The sequence below is a fragment of the Balearica regulorum genome, chromosome 1 (genome assembly GCF_011004875.1).
Source record: "Balearica regulorum gibbericeps isolate bBalReg1 chromosome 1, bBalReg1.pri, whole genome shotgun sequence".
In the NCBI taxonomy this organism is placed as follows: domain Eukaryota; kingdom Metazoa; phylum Chordata; class Aves; order Gruiformes; family Gruidae; genus Balearica; species Balearica regulorum.
The window spans coordinates 130,409,028-130,433,596 of NC_046184.1; the positions used below are offsets into that span (position 1 = coordinate 130,409,028).

At 36.9% G+C, this 24,569-nt stretch overlaps 1 protein-coding gene across 1 annotated transcript in view; it reads right to left on the minus strand.

Annotated features, from left to right (window-relative positions):
* Positions 1-24,569, minus strand: part of PDK3 (pyruvate dehydrogenase kinase 3) — a 54,814-nt gene that overhangs the window by 3,292 nt on the left and 26,953 nt on the right. The window contains exons 3-9 of the mRNA XM_075774865.1: positions 19,205-19,276; positions 13,349-13,533; positions 11,141-11,230; positions 7,476-7,553; positions 5,296-5,372; positions 3,961-4,062; positions 3,651-3,761 (exon numbers count right to left, since the gene is read on the minus strand). Coding sequence (XP_075630980.1) covers positions 3,651-3,761; positions 3,961-4,062; positions 5,296-5,372; positions 7,476-7,553; positions 11,141-11,230; positions 13,349-13,533; positions 19,205-19,276 — 715 coding nt within the window. The remainder of the gene's footprint in view (positions 1-3,650; positions 3,762-3,960; positions 4,063-5,295; positions 5,373-7,475; positions 7,554-11,140; positions 11,231-13,348; positions 13,534-19,204; positions 19,277-24,569) is intronic.

Consider the following 24,569-nt stretch of genomic DNA (forward strand, 5'->3'; position numbering starts at 1 on the left):
TAGACATACAAGCATTTGAAAATAGGGATGTATATGGCAATGGAGTAATAAAAAATTTCCATAAGAGTGGATTACAAGAAGAATTAGACATCTAACATTTTCAGAAAACCAATAAATTCATTCCACTATAATATTTCTACAAAGGTAACCTGACAGACACTAACAATCATGGCCTGCATCTTAAAAACAAAGTCCCAAAATGATACAGAAAAGAGAAGGTTAAGAAGCAGGACTTGAGAGCATTACTCGCAGCTATTATGTGGTATCACTTTAGAAGAAATTCCTTGAAGGAGGGGTGAACATTAAAGAACTTTGTACTACAGTATTCATCACAAATTCTCTTGCTGTCATCTACCATCTCATCTTTTGACCTCTTTGTCTTGTTTTTACATAAGTCTAAATTTAGTGATCTTAAATTGGTTAGAGTTGCTCACACTGATGACTGAAATAGTTCTTCTGAGCAAAATGAGAAACAGAAGTGCCAAAGATGCCCTTTTCTACTCACACTGCTTGTCATAGTTATTAGTGTCTGTTTCCACAGTTAAAACAGTTGCATAGCTGCACTTTTTCACACAACAGTATGCTTTAAAAACATAATTCTCAAAGACTCCCAGCAATCCTGAAAACATATTATACTTTCCTCTCTCCAGAATTATGCCTCCTTAAAACCCATGCCCAACTTCTGTTTGCCTCCTGCTCCTTCCAGGAGAAAATCATTTTAGACTCTGTGTTAGCCCACATAATTATTTCATACTTCCCTCTTCCAAAAATTTCCTGTCAGTGTCTTCTCTACATTGTTTTCAGGGTGTTTTCCAAAACCAGATAACTTAAGAAATATGAAGACGACAGATCCCAGATGAGTACCTTAAGGCAAGATCTTGCAAAAGTTCTATTTTGCAAAATACAATTAACAAGAATTGATTACTACATAGGTCTGCACTTGACCTAGAGGACAGAATATAGTCAATGATGGCACATCTGCCTTGAGAAAAGAAAGCTTTTTAGAGCCAATTTCTCATTAAATATTACAGCATGCATTATACAAATAGGAAATTATTAAATTCCTGTGTTACTAATGTCTACAGGTGTAATTAAACCTAATTTAAGCCACGTTTCTCCCACTATAAACAAATGCTGCCAGAGAGAGAATCATTAAATTCTCTAGGAAAACCTAATTATCATTAAACATTACCATGTGTTTCTAATGTTTCCATTATGTGTATAGCAGTACAGATGAGCACAAGACCTGCTAGAATCCGAATGCTGCCATGGTAACAAGGTTTCTCAGCAGTTTTTAAAGAACATTTGTAATGACACCGAGAAAGAATTTTCACCAATCAACAAAAAGATCCCACTCCTCAAATCCATGAATGTTTCATAAACTAGACAGAGGATCATATAACAAGGGGAGGGAGAGTTAGAACAAAAAAATATGTCTGTTTACACTGCAATTTAGTTTATGGATATTACCTAAGTCAAGAATGACATGAGCACAGACCAGCCTACCTTCTGGAGAACTGTAATTCCTACGGGGTTTGGTCTTTGGCACTAAACAATAAAGAAACTCTCCTCCTGTATGGACTTTGAAGAGGATTTATGCAGAACCTTTCTGCTGAAGGATTTTTATTTCTGAAGTGACACACAAAATATAGCATACTTGTTTTCAAAACCGGATCTGGGCCATAACACATAACGTGTGTCAAGCTTCTCTGCTAAAGTCCTTTTTCCTTTTAGTGGAAAGATATGCCACAGACTCTTGGTTCTTGTCTTTTTTCTTTCTGCACACACAAATAACAGAGCTTAACATCTCTTCTTGACATTCAGTCATGTACAGGCATCGGTCAGACTCACAGGGCAAAAGCTGCCAGGTTCACAAGAGAGGGAGATACTTTGCAGGTCTGACTATAGCGACTGAAGAATGAAACAAAGCCTGAGGATGGGGTACAGTAGAAGAAAACTAAGTATAAATGCCACAAATCAAAGCAAGCAGTCTTGAAGATGAGGAATAAACACAGGAATGCATTGCTAAAGATGCATGAGGAAAAAAAAAAAGAATAGTGTCAATCCTAAGCTGAACACGTTTTACAATCAGAGAGCCACAAAGGAAGAGACATTTTAATAGTGAATACAACTGGTAATCAAGGTATAAGTTTATAGTGAGAATAAGTTTCAGGAAATCTTTGTAGGCTGATACAGTAAATTGCTGATCAAAAGTGAGACAGAACAAAGGCAGATTATGAATCAAGAAAGATTCTACCACTGACAAAGAAAAAAGCTTATATTTGAATTAAGGTCTGTTCCCTATCACTCATCCCATTCAAGATGATTTTCTATGTTTGAAACATATTAAGATGTGTTGCAGAGTTAGGAGTATGAAAGATTAATATTAAGTCAATGCAGATACAGAACTGGGTTTCACACCTACCGCAGTGGCATCAAACACTGGTGAAAACAATGCAATACACTTGCGCGCCACAATGCTGTATGAACTGTGGACTAAGGCAGTGCCATAAAGACGTTCTGCTAAAAATCTAAAAGGAAATTTATTACCTCTGAACTGGTTCCACCCTCAGCTACTGTTAATTATGCTACATCAGAAATAGTCACATACTCTCTGCACCACATTTTATTAGCTGCCTAAAGGCACTTCAAGCACAGAATTATCAGCAGGAGAAAAAAAAGAAAAAAAAAAAAATCACTGAAGAACATGCTAGTTGAGAGTGTTCCTAAATAGGGAAAATAAATTTTTCAAAGAATCAACTTTTTTGACATGCTTGAAGATAAAGGATTGTATCAGAAGCAATAGAGAACAAAGATGAGAAGAGGCAAGAATACTGTACCAGTATTAATTTGCTTATTGAAAGCCAGTCAAAATGGAACAGTAGCTGTATCATTTTAATCACAATGACCCAATATGTAATCTAATGAAATAATTTAATAATAGTACTTTAAGTTTAATAATAATTTTAAAAATCATGCTTGGTAAAAGATTCTACACATTCAACACTGAAATAATTCCCTGCTTAGAAGAAACTATGAGGAAATTTTGTTTGTTTGAAATCTGACCCTGATACATCTCAGAAGGGAATATCATGTGAGATAGCTCCAACTGGACAGGAATATACCAAAAGTGTTCATATCACATGGAGGTTTGGGGTTGTTTTTTTTTTTTTAAATGTATTTTCACAGTCCATAACTTACATGAAAATAATTTTCAAAGTTCAATATAAGCTTGTGCATTAGCAGGGGGTATTTCTCAAGTGCTATAATTCTGACAGTGTGGCTCACCTTTTCAATACATTTATTATAGGAAACTTAGATAAACGATAATTTACACACCAAGGAGGAGCTCATTAGGTTATCCACCTTCTCAGGAACACAGCACTAAATACCCTCTTCATTAACCTATGAAAATATTGTGCTTCTACAGACATGCTTGTTTCCAAGAATATAAAGTCAAAGAAAAGCAACTTTCTATTCCAAAGACTAAGTGATGATAACAGACCCCATTTTCTCCCAATGTTTTACCTGCATAGAATTGCTAATGATAAACAATTTCTTCAATGGAAAACGTGATCCAGTAGATTGCAGTGAAGGGAAATGTATGAGTAGTGCAAAGGGAAATTTAAATACATATTGCAATTGCTTACCAAAGGCACAGCTCTCGAGGGCTCCAAACTAGGCCTGGGTGCTGTTGAGTACATGTAGTTAAACAATCTGTCTATTTTTCTTAAAGGTACACCTCCACCTTGATCACTTATCTAAGAAATGAAAAGTTACAGTTTTAAACATTATGTTTTGAAAAAATCTGCAAAACTCAAGCAGCATTATCTAAATGACTTCAGAAATATTAATGAAAATGAAGCAAGTGTCAGAAACCATACAGCCTTTTCAAATTACAAGTCATACTATTCTGAACCTAGCAGTTTTGTAAGCTGCATAGTATTTTTAGGTATTTACCTTAATAGAAAGATCTTCCTTCCCCAAAGTGACTAAGGTTTTGATCGATGGATAGGTTTCTCTCTTACCTTCATACAATTCCACGGTAGCTCTCATTGAATTCTGAAATTAAAACAAAAAACAGCGTCTTTGATTGTAATTTTATCATATATGTTTTTTGCAATAGCTTAGAACTTGAATTTATTTTGTTGAATCTAGATACTTGGTCCTACATGTATACAAGACAAACAGCCATACTTAAAACAAATTCAAGAAGCACTTTCAAGTCAATGAGTTGTCCAGTTAAACTTTTACATCAGAACTCCATTATACATACTTGATATCACACAGAAAAAAAAAAATCTTGCTTTATGTTCTCTGACTTTATATCAAATAGATAAAAGTAATTATATATAAGGGATGACAATATCCTTCACCTCCATCTTGCAGAGCACCAATAATGATGTTCAACACAGAGAACAAACTTTGATTTTCTTAGTCTGGATCATGTAATTGTTACGTTACCATCTATCAGTCTGACTTTATCATATCTATTAACACAGTTTCCACTGCCAGTCTGTCACAGATGACCATTACTTACAGCTACAACTCACTGGTTTCTTACTGTTTCATGACTTGTACCAAAACATACCTACAAGTAGTATAAAAATTCTCACCTGTTCTGCCCTAGCACTAATGTTACAAATGGAAAAATAGGGGAAGATTTAAATGAACATACTTGACAAGTGTCAGAGATCAAACCCAAAATACCATTATTTAGAAAAAGTTTCCTCTGACCAAATGCATTTTTCCCCTGAATTTCTAGTGTTCAATTGCACCACCTAGAGACCACTTATCTTATTCAAAAGCATACAATAGCACTCACATCTTCCATTTTCACTGTTGTTCGAATTACTCAGAAAACACAAATAAAACCAAAACAAAGCATATCATTTAGACTATTCAAAGACATATGGCCTGTTTTCACCATAAAAAAAGACACTGATCCTAACCATTCCTCAAATATGCAATAAAGAAGCAAGCTTATGAAAACTGCAAGGTAATGAATATATCGTCATTGCAAAAATAGACTATCACGAGTGTTTTAAGTTAATCAGCTGCAAAAGCACAAAAGGAGTAGTGTGAAAACAGATATTTTTTTTTAAGTACACAAGGGCATGAGAGAGTGTTATAAGCGTAGCTTTTAACAGCTTCAACCCCTCTTCACTCGTTTAAGAATAAACTTAAGAAGGGAAAACTGAAATAACATTTAAGAGCTATAACTGAAAAGAATCTCAGTTTCAACAGTAATGTAAGTTCACAATCCCCTTCCAAACATTAATAAGTGCAACCTACCTTGAATAATTCAAATAACATATGAAACAAATGAGAAGGTACATAGACTACTTGAATAGGCTTGTTTGGAGCTTTAGCTAAAAAAAAAAAAAAAACAAACAAAAAAAGACAAATTATTTTTTTTTCAGAACAGTATTCTGTAGCATTTCTGTTTACAGGAATAACATGAAACTATAGGCAAAGACAAGTATGTAAGCATGTTCTAATCTTCCAAGTGCAAGATTAGCTCCATGAAGTAAAAACATAAACTTCAGTTACTGCTATCTCCTAAAATAACACATTGTAATGATGGTTTTCAGAGACATCTATGTCAGCTGACTTTGTTTAGATATGAAACTTCACTAAGTAGTGGTTGGTTTAGTACTGACAATGTATGTTAACTAAAAGAATTTTCCCATGTAAGCAGGAAATTTTCTTTTTTTAAACACACACAATATTTAAGCACAATGTTTATTGTGCAAAAAGATTCTTAAAGTAAAAAGAAATATCACTGTTTAAATATTCTAAAAACAACTACAAATTTCCCTTAAAACATACAAAATGTGAAGTATTTATAAAAATTTGCAAACTATTTCACAGTTTTCTAATTCTAAATCATAACTGAATTGTTTGTCCACTGTTGTCCTGTTGTTAGTGTTTCAGCAGAGGTGCATGGCTTGGCACTGCTCTGAATGCTACAGTGCTAATTGATTTAGCAGAAAATAATACAGCTGCACTTAATACATTCCTGGACAGTTTTGGTGCTGAAGATGCAGTCATCCCTGAACATTCAAATATCTACTGGCATTAAATTATACAGTCACAGCTTGTCAGACTCAGTAGCAGATCAGGTTGAAGAAAAGTCTCTAAATGCCTGCTCCAGAAATTGCAGGAAGATACAAACATGCACACAGAACATGACTGGATTCACCTTCATCCTTTTTGACACTGAGGGCTAATACTACTACCAGTTATTACTTTAAGAGACACAGTAGTGAAAACTCATAGGAAAAGAAGATGACCAAAATAATGTTCTGCATAATTAGCTGCAAGGCAACTTGCTGATTTATTACGTTAATTTTGTCAGAGTCCATACTTCAATTCTCTTATGCATCACCAAAACCAAGGCAGACTGCATAGAGTACATGTAGAAAATACGTTATTATTGCTCTTGTGCAGTAATTTGCAAAGTTGCTTTCCTCATGTTGATAACAAAGCTAGTTTAAAGGAAACAGGTAATTCGTTCCTCACTTTTTTATGAGATCCAGCAACTTGTTTTCTCTACTGTTGGATCTTTTTACTTAGGCCTTCAAATGAGTTTTGCATTGCTTCCTCTGCTGCAGCACTCAGTACACTTTTAGCTCTAAAATTACTCAGTTTTGGAGGGGGGGAAGGTTGAGTCTTTTGCTTTTGGGACAGAGGGCTGGTAGGAATGCATCAGTGTTGACAACATCACTTTGTGTAGAGAAGTATTTCTACAATATTAAATAGTACTTTGAGTAACATATGTTCCCATACATCACTCACTCCATTTTAAGGGTTACCTGTTTCTGAGACTTTTGTGATCCTTCAGCTGAAGTTTGGAAACATCTTAGTCTTATGTTTGGACAGCTATCCAAAGTGTGAGAGAGGATCACTCAAGACAATTTATTTTTTTAACTTAAAAAAATATAATCTACCTTTTGTCAATAGAAATTATGACAAAAAAAAGTCAATACACAAGGACTGTCTCATCAGTTTCTTAGCATCCAATTTTCATCTTTGCAATCAACTTGAAACAGATTTTCGTGCAAGAAGTTTATGATAGGACTTAAAGCACAGATTATGTAAAAAAAGTTTCTAATTTTGCCATCCTACATGGAAGAGCTCACCACTGATGCAGGGACTGACAGTGGAATTTACAAGCGTACTTCAAAATGAAATAAATTTAAGCTCTATTAAAATATTAGTTAGAAGGCAGGCATGCTTCCTTCCCAGTTATGACAATTCTTGACCACTTTATTTTCCTTAAAGTCATAGTGAATTCAGTAGATAGCACTCTGCATTCAGCATCAAGAAGTAAACAAACATGTCATGATGATAAACTGCGTACAGGACTGCAGAGTTCAAATTATAACTTACAATTAATTAACAAAACTAGAAGTCACAGATATTAGAAATGTTTTTTCTTATGTACATCACAATTTAAATTTCACAATTACCATTGAATTCTTCAACTTCCAGATCAGGTGCCACCAGATAGTACTGTTCACATAACATCTTAGCTGTTTCATAAGCATCTACAAAACAACAGAACACTGATTTACCAAAATCATCTAGAGACAACTAGCAAAGTTCATCCTGTATGTGAAAGACTATGAGCAGAACACTCATTTAGTATCTAGTTTACAAGCATGAAACTAGTATCCACTCTAATCCCTTTTTCTCTGTATGCTTATAGTCCATTTGTCAAGAAAGGGCAAATTCTATTTAAAGCTCTACAAAAAAGAGCAGATTACTAGAGACAAGATATTTTTCGTCTTTGTTCAGGGCTTGAAAACCTGAAGGGTATAATCTTAGGCTGGCCATAATATCTACTTATTTGTCATGTCCCAATCACAATTTAATGCTTGTTCTTTCCCTCTCAAATAAAAAAGGATGACAGCACAACCATAAATTCAGTTTTCCAATGATACTGTTTACAATATTTGATTTTCAAGGTCTTTTGGGGAGAAAGCTGGAATTTTTACCATTCTTCATTCTTTCTTACTGAACAACAAAAAAAAACCTCCCCATAATCCAAATCAGGCATTATGTATTGTCAAAACACAGCAAGAAGTCATCTCTTGTTTGAAAGATTTCTTAGTGGTTCCAAATATTCAATGGTACCTCATCTGCAAAAATGTTTTAGAAACAAACAGTAAGTGTTAGCTTAAAGAGAAACCACAAACTCAAAGATGTTCTAACTACATGGCTTAAGCTACCTTAACAAAAGTGGCTTCCTCATAGTAAGTGTAGGCTAAGAGCAAGCACATAAACAGATGGGCAGTTCTGCAGAAATTTGCTAAATGACCGTAACAACTGCATTTGACTTCGCCCTACATATATCTTCTTCCTCCTGTCCAAAGTGACACTACGAAACAGTCACTGCCAAGACTGAGAGCTATGTGACAAACACAAAGAAAGTAAAAATCACTAGTCCCTCCAAAAGGGCTGGTTACTTATAATTGTTCTCCTTCAAGATGTCTACAGAAATAACCTATAATGTGCCCTGTTAACTGAAAAAAAAAATAAATTACATCAGTTGTTCTGACATCTGCAAGGCTGGACATATCATACAAGGCTCACACAAATGCTGCTTGAGGCCTAGTAAAATGGAGCTAATCAACATTGGAAATGTTCTTGATCAAGTCCCAGGAATGCCTCACAAAATTAGCTATCCAGTAAGAATCTTTTGCATCAAGATGGTCAGCTCCAAAGACTTTCTAGATGGGTCTTGTCATTGACACAATAAAACGTGCCCTAGTAAAAAGATCAAAATCCCATTTGATATCCAAGCTGTACAGAGAACCTCAGCCTGCGATGTGCATCATTTAGGGAAAAATGATGCAGGAATACCTACACTATATTCTAAGATCATCTCAGAACTTCTGATGGCCTTGGGAGTTATCCTGTGCTTTAGAAAAAAAGGAGCATAAGAAGCACAGCCACAATCTTGACTCAGTCATAAAAAGCTGAAGATAGCAATGTAGCTAGTACGACCATAAGGCCATCTACATGGAGAAAGGAATATGTTAGCACATTTCAAAGAGTTTCCACATCATAGAAATGAAAATTTGATATGGATCCAGAGGGCAGGACTTGGATTCTTATTGCGGAGAAAAACTCCAATGCCTCTGAAAAGCGAATCAATAACTGTGTGGGAATAAACCAAAAGCCCTCAATACATGGATGTGGAGCAGACACTGTCACTATGCAAACCTCGAGAGAACAAAGAAGCTCTGAATAAATCCATTTAGCCTCCATAAATTTAATGTAGAACTCTCATCCATTTTCAAGAAGTAACCACCCTAACACCCTTGAGATGAACAGGAAGGTACTATCACTTCATGATCCAGTAAAATATCCAGCCTTGAGCAAAACAGTGTCAAACAGAATCTAAGTGGTCTTACATTTTACCTTCTTCTAAAAGCCACCTCTTTGCAGGGTCCTAAGATTGTAAAAGAGACTGCAAAGTTCAAAACACTTGTCACGTCATGACTGGAGGTAAGTAGCAACAAGAGTGAAGTACACCTAATCCCAGCTCCAGGAACAAGCCTGGATTTGCTGTCAGCAAAAAATCTTACTGTAGGACAGTGACTGATACACAGAGACCCACCTCAGGCAGCTACAGATATAACACTTAGTGGAGCTGCTTGAAGTAATAAGTGACTGTTTAAATCATTTCTTCGATGTTTGAAGGGCATACAGAGCTTGCAGCTGCCACATACAGTGCCAAAACCCAACGTCTTAACTTTGACAAATTGCTCAGAATGCCGCCTGTGAACCAGAACATTTTTGAGCTAGCACAGTACACAGAATGTAAATTAACCCCTCCACCAATTCTACAAGGAAACGGCCTCCATCACCTTGACTCTAGACAGGCTCTGTCTTTAAGGACATTTTGTTTCTTTGAAAGACAACATTAGATACTCTATATGATAACCTTGTTTTGTTAGTGATTATTTCTTCAGATGTGCAAGATCGTGGCTTGAAGACTGGACTAAGCACCTTCTGACACTATGCATTCGTCTATTCCAAGGCAGCAACTATGAATGTGATGATCTAAATAGACTCAAACATTGCTATTAGAAGAAATATCTAAATAAACAACACAACTGTAACATATACAATGCTGAGGTCAAAGTGGAGTTAGATCAATCAAAAGAAATGAAAGCTGCTGAAAAAAAGGCCACCTTAGAGCCAAAAAGAGCTAGAAGCCAAGAAGCCTTCCTAACAGTAAAAAGCATCTACGTTACAAAGCAAGCTATCATGCAGGTCAAAGTCTGACATAAGAAAGGTTTCCCGCTTCACCAAAGGCTGAGAGAAAGTGAAGGGGAGAAGCACATTCTTCCCCTCTTGCAGCTGCACAAATAGCAGTAAAGGACAGAGAGTAGCATTCACTTCTACAGCAAGACCTGTATTTGTAAAATAGGTACACCGAGAGCATGAACCTTCAATAAACAAGTTCTTGAAGCAGACAGTATTGCCTCATGCCTACTTACTAACATTCTGAAAGCATACGAACATTCACAACATTAAGCAAACAGTATTTATTTCTAATGCGACCATGCCAGGTCATTCAAGTAAACCCATCACATACATGTCTTCTGTGTGAGAGAACGGGCTGTGATATGATAAGGTGCACATAGCAACAGAGTTTCACTGGTATGTCTGTACAGCTGAGGACGTTCTACTGAAAGACCTAACTAAGCAAATTGGAAAATTTCACTTATTCTCAGCTTGCTTTAGTACCAACGTGAGATAAAAAAGCAGTACATGAGAACGTGTTTTTATGCATTTTAGGGAAGAAAAATCTAAAGTTTAACAAAACACTTAGATACTTAATCTGACATTTAAAAGGATAAAGTTATTAAAAAATTAATTTGTTTTCTTAGTTCTATTAACACACCAAAGGTTTCCCCATTCTCAGTAATGAAGACACTAGAAAGTCTCAATAAGCCCATGGCTTTATTGGAAGTTCTGCAGTTACTCACATTTTCTTCTTTGTTTATTTTATTAAATGAATTTAAATCACTTTCAGTCTTTTGTATCTCAGTAACATATTTACGCACATTCTAAGTTGCAGGGTTTTTTTAAATCAACAAAAATATTAACTTCATCTTACCTTTAACCACCTCTGCTACATTACAATTAGGATCAATACTTCCAATATGTTTGGGATGAGCAGGATTAATATCGCCACCAAAAAGAAGTGCTAAAAGGAAAAAGAGATGGCAGTAAATTGTCTTTTACATTTGAGACAGCCCAGAAAGTTTAAATCTGATGGTATCTGGAACTTACTTGATAGGGCATCATTTTGTAAAAAGATACTTTAGCAAATTGCCAGAATCCTTGATTAGGAAAACTACTTGCCTCCTTTTTTTTTTTTTTTTTCCTTTTTAATTTTTAATACCTAAGACTAATTAAAACAGAAATAGTGGTGTGGGAGGGTTAAGGTGAAAACTTAGATTTCAAAGTGGACTATGAAAAATTAGATAAAGTTAAAATGTAAAATGCTTCATTCATACCATTTTGTCAGATCAGCAGCAGTTACAATAATGAAAATGTTATAGTAAAAAAAGACTGAGGAACTGAAAGACAGCATTAAAAGCCTTTTGCACTCACCTAAGCTGCAATTTTACAGCTGGCACAGAGATCTCACTCACTCTACTTTCTCCCTGACTCTCAGCAGTATGCTCCCCACTCTCTCCTTTGCACAAAGGTCTGGCATTCACCAGATCCTTCACCGTGAGTTTAGCTCTCAAAGAAGTAGAAAGGTTTTACACTTTTATGCAGAAGTGATTTTCTGTGATTTTAGCAAATTAGTCAGCTCTGATATGAAACAGATGCAGTATGAGGTGAGCAAAAGACAAGGTCTGAAAGCTTTTCCTTTTCCACTCATGGTGACCTGGCCACACTGGCACACTGCACCTTGCAGAACTGCACTGCAAGAAACACTCTGTCAGTAACATATGAAACAAATGCAAACTACATAAAAATCTGTTTCTGCATTCTGTTTTCCAGTTGCCTTTTTCATCAGTGCTTCAAGATTAATATTTGCCATCATGGATGGATCATTAACATTGCTGCTGCTGTACAAAGTTAATTAAACTTTAAGCATCTGTAAGTGATCTTAAGTTTCAACCAGTTAAATAAGAGTGTCCATAGCAGAAGCCATTTCAGTTCAATGAAATAAGTTTAATATTTTAGAACTAGTGCAAATTATGCTAACACTCAGCCCAATAATTCTATTAGGACAATGTTTTTACTTATTGCTAGAATTCTTCTATGAAAGCCTTTTAACTTGACTTGATTTTATGTCTGTCATTTGTCTGCCCAGGTACAAGTAAAGAATAAGCTGCACATTTATCTCATTTTGTGTGCTTTGCCACGTGGAAGTTATTTGTACACACACAGCAAGGCATTTGCTAGTCACGTAAAAGGTTACTGGAAAGACACACAACTTGTAGTAAAATACCTTACACTACAGTACTCTAGCATCCATGTCATCTGTAGTGTACAATTTCTAAGAGATTATGAAAGCAGAATACTGGGCAGAGAATGAAGCTCTGGAGCTAAAAGGTACAACATGCACTAAAAGAGATCACAGGATTATCCTTAACTTTGTACAGATCACTGTCTGCATGGTTGCACATACTGGTTAATAGGAGCTGTGCAAGTAACTCCTTTCACTCTGTAATACGAATATAAAAAAGTAAGTTTATTAGTAAAAACAAATGAAACAGAACCTAATGACAAAGGATGACTAATTCTAGCATTTATGAATAAATAGTGAATAGGAAGTAGAGGGAGACATGGGATATACTTTAAAACTTAAGTTAGAAATACTCAACCTCTCTAGAAGACAAGAAAGGCTAGATAAATTGCTGAAAAAACAACAATAAAAATATATAGTGCATAATCTATTCAAAATTTATGGCATCCTTGCATTTCATTATGAAATAAATGTCAGCTCTACAAACTATGTTGAGAGATTTGTGGGCAGAAAGATACAGCTACTCTACTACCATCTAAAAATGCTTCACGTATCACTATGCAAGCTGTCTCTGCCAACAAGATCAAAGTGACAGCCACACTGACAGAGCCTGACAATTCTAGAAGAAAGCGTACTGGTATTTTGGATTAATTTCTGATAACTGCGAAGTACCAAATTAACCAGTTGCCAGTATATCTTTTACCATAAGTAGCACAGAATATTACGAATTAGTCATGAGTATGAAAAAAACCCAAACAAACCCAAACCAAAGCTATGGCTTCAGGTTTACAAGCAATAACTAATGAGTTCTCAAAGGTGAAAAAAGCAATTACTTACTGTGTTGGTTAATAAGCATACGGAAAGAGATGCGGTTGGTGTAGAATCTATCTAGAAAATACTGGATGTTACTGCTAACAAATGGATCAAAGCCATATTTTTCCTTGTATTCAATCACCCCTTGCGCCATGGTTGGAACCACATCATTGTGTCTGTTCCTGACTTTAATTAAAACATCTAAAAAGCTAGAGGAAACAAAATTAGAAACAGATTGTTAAAAATATAATTAAACTGAATCTCTTACTTCTGTTTTCAACTCCCCTCAGCATAACCATTTTATCTGTTTACTATCCTTCCCAGTCAACAGACAATTATCAGAGGGAGAAGATAAAAATATAGCAGTAGCTAAACAAACCCATTTAAAGAGAAACCTCTCACTCACCAGATCTGTGACATATTTAGGGCCTCAAATGAAGTTATTCCTCCCCAAAACACTCCTTTAAATTAAATATAGCTTCACCATTAATGGAGAACAAAAGATTTTGTTTTATTGCAATCATATGCACCATGGTAACTTTTATTCTCTGCAACCAACAGTAGCTGGGAGGTTGGAAAGGAAACTCGGGGAAAAAACACCTGACTGCCCTTCATAATTTCCTGAGAAGTTTTACACTTCATTTATTCCCAACACTTCAACCCATGCAGTGTAACTTTTGAATGCATTTCCTTTATCTGGCACCTATTCCGGTAAGTTTGAATATCAGGATAGGTAATTATTATCAGTGTGACTTGTGTTCAGTTTCCTTTTACACCGCTGGATGGCAGAGCGCATGCAAAGGTGCTCTGCCAGGCAAGATCTCTGCAGTAGCTCAGGAAGATTTAGGACATCACTTCCACAGCTTTTAACAAGCACCTGTTAACATGCACTTACTTTGAAACAGCTTGGAGGATTTTTGTTTCTCCTGCCAAGGCAGTTCAATGCCTATGATCTTCAAAGTGCTCTTTGTTTCCCCCCTGTCCCCCCTGCAAACTCATACATACTTGAATTATTAATAATTAGCTTTCTAAAGCCTAGACATGGAAAGTCAGTACTACTCAACTCTGCTACATTCTCTAATATTAAATAAATATTAACACCACAATGATTGCATGATCTTGTTTTTTTTAAAAAAAAAAAAAAAAACACACACAGTGAAATACAGGTTTCAAAAGAAAGCACAGCTGGGAGACTTGTTTGGCTATGCCTGTACCTGCAATTCTACAAATCTTAAAAAAAAAAAAAATTAACTGCAAAACATTCTCAGCAGATTTATAATGAACACTGAACAGAAATGTATTAATTATTTTTATCAGAAGTAGAATATACACCAGCTAAGGAAGGAATCCTAGAACAGTTTGGGTTGGAAGGGACCTTTAAAGGTCATCTAGTCCAACTCCCCTGCAATGAGCAGGGCAAAGAACATTAAGTCCACCAAAAGTAAAAAATACAACCAATTAGTCACCACATTTAAAGCAGATGCTTCCTTCCTTTTCGTAAGCACTTAGCCAAGTACACCATACCATTCTTAACAAGTGATACACTTATAATTATTTCTCCCACTCTACACTGCTAGCTCCAAAGGAATGTAGGATTCATTTTTAATAGTTTTTTCATCATCCTCAGTCTAACCACCAGTTTTTGCCTGTGTTAACAAACAGTTCAGGAGTCTTTCAACACTATTTTGTTAAATAGAAAAGGGGAAGTTTTAATTGCCTAATTCCCTAATCTAAATACTGTATCTATCACTGTACAGAATGACTGTTCTCTTATTTATCAATCTTGCTGACTAGACAGCTTAAAATATTTTAATACTTAAAAGGTTTGCAGAGTCTTTTTATGTTTATGAAGTCTTGATTCTGTGTGATCTGTAACCACTGAGATCCGATGTTAGTTTTTGAGACAAGACTAGCGCCTGGCTGTACTCATGCTGCTTTCTCTGTTGCAGAGCGACAAGACACTAGCTAAAAACAGAGCCGAGAAGCAACGCTTACAATCGCATCTGAAAGGCAACTGACAGCACACTCTAATAACTGCCATTTGCTGATAGCTCTGCTATGTTTTCAATACCTCCACTATCCACAATATACACAACATGATGCCTACATGCTCCACGAGGGTAAACTGTTCGCTGACATCCCACTACCAAAGCACTTAAATGCACAGAGCACGCTGAAAAGCAAACAAGGGGCTGGTTTATCTGCTACAGACCAGTTGAAGCTTAGCGTACAAATACAATAAAGGAATTTTTCATTATCACAGTCATATGAACAACCTCCCGTTCCACCTTCAAAGATAACTGAGTTCACTCAAGTCTTTCAATCAAGCAGATGCTTTTAAAGGACCAAAACACGAAGTATATAGGCACATTTCAAAGCAGCAGGGCAGAAATCAAAACACGTTTCCTTAATCTTGCCACTCATTCTCTACTGCTTTCCCACCCCACACATCCCTGAAAGACACAAAGCTTTTGCTGTACTCAAACTGTGGGACAGCAAATCAAGGAATTTTTTACAATGCTCATGGGATTAACTAGGGGCAGAATACTCCAGCATAACTCTGAAAATTTTATTTAGCAACACATGTTTTTTCAAAATTCAATGCATCATATTTTCAAAGCCACAATGAATAAATAATGCAGTTGGTTTGACAGATGAGAGATTATTAATATGAAGCTACTTTAATCAAGTGAGCTTCAGTGGCTTCTGTATTAACAAAAGAATATTTAAGGCATTACCCTTGCGGTTAAATAAGTTAAGCCTATAGACTTCTGCAAAGACAATTAATGAATGCCACAACAGAAGTTATTTAACTCCCTAATGACTGTATATATTATTCTGTTTTGATCTACCTCAGAGCAAGAAAAGAAGTCATAAAACTCAATATAAAGACAATGGGAATTTTTGCTATGTCTATTTTATAGGTAGTATTATCTGAAAGATTAAAGACAAGAAAGTGATGACTAAACTGAAAAAGATATCCTTTTAAATGGAACAGACATGCAATGGGGTTTTGGTTTTTTTTGATTGGCTGCTCTTTTTTAAAGAAGTGCTAGCTGGTAGCTGAGAATCACCAGAAAGACAGGTCCAAGTTCACACTGAAAGATTTCTCTACTAGAAAGTGTAGCTACTTTCAAAGTCCAAAACTAACTGAAGTAGCATTTCAGATTACTTGAAAGTAACACAATGGCACCTTCTTAATCAAATCTACACCAGTATTTACTTATTTCAAACTGCTAACAGAATCACACTATTTTAATCTTAGTGCTACAGAAAAGAAAGTTACTTGTTGTTTACTAAGTTTCTCATGTGCGTGTTATCTCTAGCATTACTGGCAGCTTACTACTACAGTTGCTCTCAGTTCCAGGACACTCCCCCCCACACCCACCCATCAGAGTGCCACAGAGAGAAAAATCAGCAAAGAAACTCATGGGTACAGGGCGGGGGGGAGTAAGCGTTCTTTAGAAGTACATGTGAACAGCACGTTTTACAAACCCTTCAGGTTTTGAAAAACAACTTCTGCCTCTGTGTGTTTACCTAGATGCATATTGACACCACAGGAAATTTCCAACACTTCTGCCAGCTTACACCCTCTACCAAGCGTGGACACCTTATCTTAACACTCCTGCAATCACACTGTTTGACAAAACTGTGGAAAGACTTCCACCTGACCGCTCTGCAGCTTAAGGAATGGTATTTGTGTTATCAAAAATGCAAAAGTAACCTGACCTTTTCATGTATGCCTGTACTACTGACAGCAACAATAATCTGGCAGTGCTGTAGTAAGTCTTTATAAAGTCTGCTAACCAATAGAACGTAATAAAGAAACTGAAGCACTGCTGAACCTCTATGTCACAGAAACGCTGAGACAGAAAAATCCCTTTAAAGGATTTTATCCAACATTCATTAAAAGGTAACACTCATGAACATATATCTGTCCTCAAAATGCTACATAACTACCTTGCCTCCACCGATACATCCAGGATATTATAGGCTTAATAGGACTTGTTTTACACTTGCCAGGCTTGCTTAGATGTCTAGGACAGTTTATGCCATCTCAAAAGGCAACAGATACCTAAGTTTTAGTAACTTAGTCTCACTAAAAATGTTCTTCTAAGTCAAGCAGTAGGAAAACTTACTGCTCAACTAGTCACAAACAGGAATTCTTTTCCCATCAGCAAACAGGCTGTAAATATAGAATCACGAAATGTAACAGCTGGAGGTAGTCGAAAAGTTCATCTAGTTTATCCACTACAGAATAGGCACTCCTAGAACATCACTGAAAGTTATCTAATCTATACTTAAAAGCTTCTAAAATGGGATGCTCTGTAGTCTTCTGAAATGGTCTTTCTCAGTCTGTTCTCACTAATATTAGAATTTGTACTTGTTACCCTGTGTACAATCTCAACTTTAATAAAAATCAGCCATTTTTTAATTCTCCACTTCTTCACTTACAGCAACCAATCATCATTTATTACAGTGACTTTTTTTTGCACACTCAGACTGCCAGTGTCTCACACTTCAATCTCTTTTTTGCCAGTCTAAACAAATGCCTTCAACATTATTCAGAGGTGGAACTAGCCGAGTCTCTAGTTCTTGTTCCTTTCACATCAATACTGTCCTTGTGTATTTTAACTTCTTCATAGCTAGTACCCAGAACTGAAAATAGTATTCCAGCTTAGGACTCACAATGAGAAAATTGTTACTTTCCCCTTGTTCAATAGCACTACAATTCACTCAGTCAGTCTATAATCCTTGCGGCTCCTCCTACAGTCCTACCACGCAGGGAATTTGGTATTTGTACAGTTGAGTTTCTCCTGCACGTATTGATTGATACTTAAAAAAATATAGCATAAAAATCTCAGATAACATGCCCACAACCAAAAGAATATAACATCTACAATGCATTATCTAATAAAACCCTTAACCTAGCATAACACTGCAGTTAGTGTATCTGAAACTAACTGAAGACAAAACACCATTTTTGCACAGCACAGGCCACATCTTGCACAAACAAAGTATTTGTTGGACTGCAAGATGAACTGTTTTATGAAACACTTCCTATAAACCACTGCTTGATCAGGCAAGATTTTCAGAGCTTAAAAAGAAATTCAAGTTTAAAAGAAAAGCTACGCTAGGAAAACTAATCAACAGAACAAAAAACCTGCAAGAAGTAATCTCCTGAAACAAAGTTGACTGCTAGACGGTACAGGGTAACTATAGTGTTGGGACGGGGTTTTTTGTTTGTTTTTAAGTCTCTGATACATACATTACATCTGTTCTTCTCACTTACATGTGGGCTTTTATTCTGTCTTACGCATACAAATTTCAAGGAAACATTCTAATGACAATTTCAATATGATGTTGTTGATAAAGAAAATTGGCTAAGCTTTCCTTTCTTCTCTTCTCAAAACATATTATTCAATGAGTAGGTGAACATCAATAATTGAAGTCCACTAAAAAAGCTTTTAGACAAAAACGATTGACATGTTGAATGTTTTCAAATTGAAAAACTTCAAAGTATTAATGTGTTAATATATATTACATACAATTGAGGACTAAGCTCAATGTATACTAAAACAACATTTTAGTCATAAGTATTTCATACACAAGTATATTCTCACATGGATGTTGTCTTCTCCATACAGCCTTGGAGGAAGCATTTCATGCCATTTCTTAAACTATCAGACTGTGTAAATGCAAAATATATTGTTCGAACGCACTTAGATTCTTATATTCTGCTCCAGATTACAGTTTTGGCTGTTGCTGCACGAATTCTACCTTACAAATAACATCAGTGTTATCCTATAATACAAAAACACTTGTTTTTTGAGACAGATTATTTAAAAATGAACCATCACAAGAAAACAATTTACTTACTCATCCAGAACATGAGGATCCTCAGGACTTTTATTTTCATATTCTAAAAGCTCAAGGAAACTCTGCATGTACCTGAAACAAGCAAAAATGATAAAGAAGGAGTTAAAATACTTAAACATAGATTACTTCTGAATTTTTTATACTCTTAAGACTACAACCTCATCTGAAACAACAGAAGCATAGGCTAAAATGAAGTGGGATGCTGCAAAGGGAAAGAAAGCAACTACAATATATTATATTGAGTTAAGAAGTATTATTTATGACTCTACAGTCCAAGATTCAGGAAAACTGTTACATAAATCAAGCTGAAGTTAACAGGAGCATTCCTTCTCTTCAGGTAGATCTATAACTTCAGGTAACTTGGTTCATCTCTGGATCTTGATTTCCTGGTCATCCACTTTGTACAGATGTTAGTTTGCTCCCACGTTCCTCAGAAAGTGATCCAACCTTCCTTCCAAAACAAAGCTCCAGTGAACACTCCCCCAAAAGCCATGATAACACAGCTGCACCAAGTTGGTCCTACAACAGTACTCCAGAAGAGCACCTCAGGCCATGTGACACAACCCTCAGCTTCACAAAAACCATCTCTCTTGCACAACACAGCTCTCTCTAGTTCAGACATTCTGCACATGCGAGAGAGTAACTGAGGCTTAGAGGCACAGAGGTACCACACAGGACCCAAGGAAGATTTAAGGCAAAGTACCACTCAACGTGATCATGGCCAGTTTGCTCTGTAAGAAACGAACCCAACAGCAGCATAAATGCCTCCACCTCACACCACTGGGCCTGAGGACCAGGTATCACCCCCTGAAACAGGTACATTTAGCACTATAAATGTAGCTTTAAAGATGACAGAATTGGGACCTATTTCTTGAAGTAAATCACACAAGGTATCAATCGCACACATAAAAGGTAGGGTTTCACCATTACCAGAGGGAGCTGTCATTCCTCTCCCTTTTGCCCTACTTTGGTTCCTGGTCAAGCACTGACACACTATGACAACATCAATGCTAATCAGATGTTTGTGTCAACAGCTGTAACTCCCTGCAATGGCAAAACAGCCAGCCAGATAGGTTGGTTTGGGGTGGGTTTTGGGGTTGGGTTTTTTTTTTTAAGCATTCTCACACATTAAATCAACTCATAGAAAGGTCTAACCAGCTAAACAGAGGCACAAGAGAGGAAAGACAACCATAAAGCCTACATAAGGAAAAAAGCAAAACAAGTGACCCCTTTCAATAGGGGCAACCCATTAGATCTGCTCAACAGAACAGTCTATGCATAAGCTCAGTGCCTGTGGGGCTGACCCCAGTCACTGAAGCTTGGACAACTTCACGTTACAACAAAACCTCTTTTGGTAGCAGTTCTATGTTAAGATCAGCTTAAGCAGGCTATGAAACTTCATTCTACATCTTCAAGCTACAGCAAAGCTTAAGACAGCATTGCTGTCCACATGACTCCCTCTAGAACCATGGGCTGCTACTTCACCTCTCATTTCAGTTCCAGCCATCACAGGTCACTGCAGCATTTCTCCAGGGAGACTGACATTTTCAGCATGGTCAGCACAGGAACAAGAGCTCTTGTCCCTCTCTGTGTTTTTGCCCTACTGCAACTGTCACAAGTGACTACAGAAATCCCCCAAATGTTGTTTGTCAGTTACAAGTTTGGGAAGAAGTTCATGTCTCTAGTACTGCTTATTTTAAAACACGTTCTTTTACACTGCTAAGAAATAGTACCAGTTTAGAATAACCATCACACTACACTCCCAGGAATTCAGGAAATGGTCAAGGGTCGCTTCAGGGAACAGGCAGTAACTTAAGGAGCTATAGCCTGCTATCCACTGAAGACAAGTTCCTGAAGAGTACAACATTTAGCAGTTAGAAAGATACTGAAGCAGTTCTAACGGCAGAGACAGTATACACGATGTGGAGGATAGAGGCAGGGGAAGAGTCATCAGGACCATCGGCTGGAAGAGGGACTGAATTTCTGAAAGAGTGAATGAGAACTAATCTCCTTTGAGAATGTGTCCTTGCACAGACTCTCCTTTTATTAATTCTCACTGGAAAAAAACTGCTTTAGTCTCTGAATTCAGCTGCTTCACCTGCAAGACTTAACATACAAGGAGTTATGATCACCTTCACTCCCTTGTTTCAAGGAGGTACATGTTCAACATCATCTGCCTTATACGAATCAAGGTCAATCAAGTTAATCATGGGTACAGGATGTGGAAAAAAGGTACCATTATTACATGTAGTATGTAATATTAATATGTAACATGCATACTTCTACAGCGTGTTCAGTGCAGGAACAAGACTGCTGAGAGGAATCAAGAGGTAACCCATGCTCCAACCCCTCTTCATATGCTACGATATGCAAGGTACTCAAAGAGATACACTGCAGATGCTGCTAGGACAAGAAAGGTTCTGGTTCAAAGGACCAGTCAAATTTGTTTGTGTGGTGAAGGGAAATCGGGCAAAACATTTGATTCTACAGAGAAAAGCAATCTATTCAAAAAATACTTGCATGATTTCTGTGAGTAGTCTTATTCTATTCCTCAAATACAAGTTGACCTCTTGCCACTCCATGACTATATCCACATGAGCATTTTTATTTCCAAATCTAAATCTGCGGTATGGCTTTGAAATGAATCCCCCAATAATCCTCACTTTTGGCACTTCTCAGAAGAAACCAAAACCAGAACTTGCTGTAGCTGTGTATCAAATGTATGAAACCCAAGGTAGCCATCATGACCTGAACCAATGACTGGGCCAGAAGGCTACGATTTCTCCAGCACAGGCAGAATACAATACCTGCCAGGAGGTGGACTATGAACTGTCACAAGTACCCTCCACACTGTAGTGTTTCTCGTATCACATAAAGTGCCAAATGCTGTAGGGTGTCAGCAAATTTGCCAACAACCACTCCTCTACTTTTTATGCTTCCCTCCCCCATCCTTTCAAATCTTACTCCTGGTTTGAAATCCTTTCCCTTCCTACTTTAATTTCTGTTGTCATCCTCATTTTGTGGAGGCCTTTATTTCTTTTCCTTGCCATCTTCCCCCCCCCACCCCCACCCCCCCCCCATCTCTAGTCCACTTTTCTACACCATTTTCTTAGGGCAACAATAGCTCTTTCTGCCTCCCAGAACACCCAGGGTTGCAAGTCAGCTTTCCAAGGAAATTCAGAATCACAGAATTGTTTAGGTTGGAAGAAATCTCTTGAAATCACCTAGACCAACGTCCCTGCTCAAGCAGGGTCAGCTAGAGCAGGCTGTCCAGGACTGAGTCCAGTTGGGCTTTTAATATCTCCACAGAGACTCCACAGCCTCTCTGGGGAACCTTCTTAAGGTGTTTGATCAACCTCACTATAAAAAAGCTTTTTTCCTATGTTCAGAAGGAATTTCATGTGCTTTAATTTGTATCTGTTGCCTCTTGTCCTGTCACTGAGCAGTACTGAAAGAAGTCTGACTCCCTCATCTTTCTTCTCTCCTATGAGGTATTTATACACATTGATAATATCCCCACCCACCCAAGCCTTCTCTTCTTCAGGCTGAAGAGTCCAGACAGCTTGCTGAATATTTCTAAGAGATATTCAGCACTCTCAGCTTCCTCTCATATGAAAGATACTTCAATAAATCTGTGTCATGAAAGAAGTGACAGTTTCTCTCATGGCAAAGTCAGTCAGAGGAGGTTATTAGTAAGCTGCTCACCCTCATTTGTCATCATATAATATTATGAAAGTCCTGTTTCTGAAGATCCAGGCCAATCACCACACTTGAGAAGCAACACAGCAGGTGCTTTTTACTACAGACGTCTTGGCAGAAATCTCAAACATCAGTAATCCTGTGCTGATGCTGAGGATAAAACAGCAGTATTTCTGGTACTGAACGTAGCTGATACCCAATTTTTGTGCTGTGTGGATTTCACTGGTTGCCTACCATTACTGGTATGCTGTATTGAGATTCATACTCTCTGTTAGCTTATCAGGACATTGGTCATAAGACTGCTGCCCTCGGTATAATCAACCATCACTACTCCTGTGCTGAAGGATCAATATTTTTACTAAACTATCAGGCAGGGGCAAGCCAAGAGTTTCTCTCATCTAATGCAGGAAGTAATTGTGCAGAAAACTGTTTCAGAAAAAGACTAAAGCAGGTCTCAACCAGAAAAAAGCTGCCAAGCACGGTCACCAGTCTTCAGCGCAGGCAGAACAGCTTCTGAGGTCATTATGCTGCAGGCTCAACATAGCACCAATGAGGAACTGAGAGTTTCTGAAACAAAGGAAAATTACACAAACTAAATGCTCTAAACTAAGGAAATTTATAAATGTACTAAAGTAATTTCTCTTTAATCTCTGTGGTGATGGAGAAACTATGGAAACAGGCAATGTGTTTCCTTTAGATAGAATTAGCTACAATATTTAGATATCTCTTTCTGATTCTATAGCAAATTAATAATACTTTAGAAGTCAAGTTCATTAGCACAAGCACTGTATCCAGCAAGTTAAGCTAGCACAGAGAAGAGGTTATTAACTTCACATTTGAAGTTACTCAAATTTCTTCCATCACTTTTACTATTTCTTCCAATCTCTTGACTAAATGAAGTTAGAAAAAAAGTAACCTTAAGTCAAACAAATCTAACCCACTGTCCAAAGGGTAACGTATAGTGCTAGGCAATCTCGGATATTGTAATATCCTGTATATTAGCCCAAGTCTCTAAATAAAAACTCAGAGCTGCAAATGCTGTATGTCTTTTTCCTTTTATCTGGTTGTGATTTAAAGTTTTTACACAAAATTCATCCTCCCAGCTCCTCCCCAAGCAGCTCAGAATTAAAATTAAGTAAAAACTTGTTTAAAGGGAATTTTGTAACTCTGATTAGCTATAATAAGTAATTCACAACATTGCCTTCACCACCAACAGCAGTATAATCTGCCTAACCACGTATAGTCAGCAATGCAGTTCACTCCTGTAATAACTAGTGTGTGTAAAAAAAGATCACTCCCCTTTCATACAATTCATCTATCTCCTTGAATTTTCTTTTGATTTGAACTGTGGGTGCAGATATGGATAAACGAAGGTGGTAACTACAGGATTTATCAAGCACTGAAAAGCAAGACCTTGTGATGTTTTAACCACACTTCACACAGGATTGCCAGCCAGCTAGAATAAAGGAGTACAGTACCAGAATAATGGATGATTTGCTATTTTATTAGTAAATGAATACAACTATACAGGACACAAATCTACAGAAAAAACAAACTCAGCACAGACAAAGGAAAGAGAATGTCAGTTATATTTTGCTATCTTCAGTGAGTCAAAAGCAGAAATCAAAGCCTATGCCCTTCAAATCTGTTGTCTTTCTGATGTTTA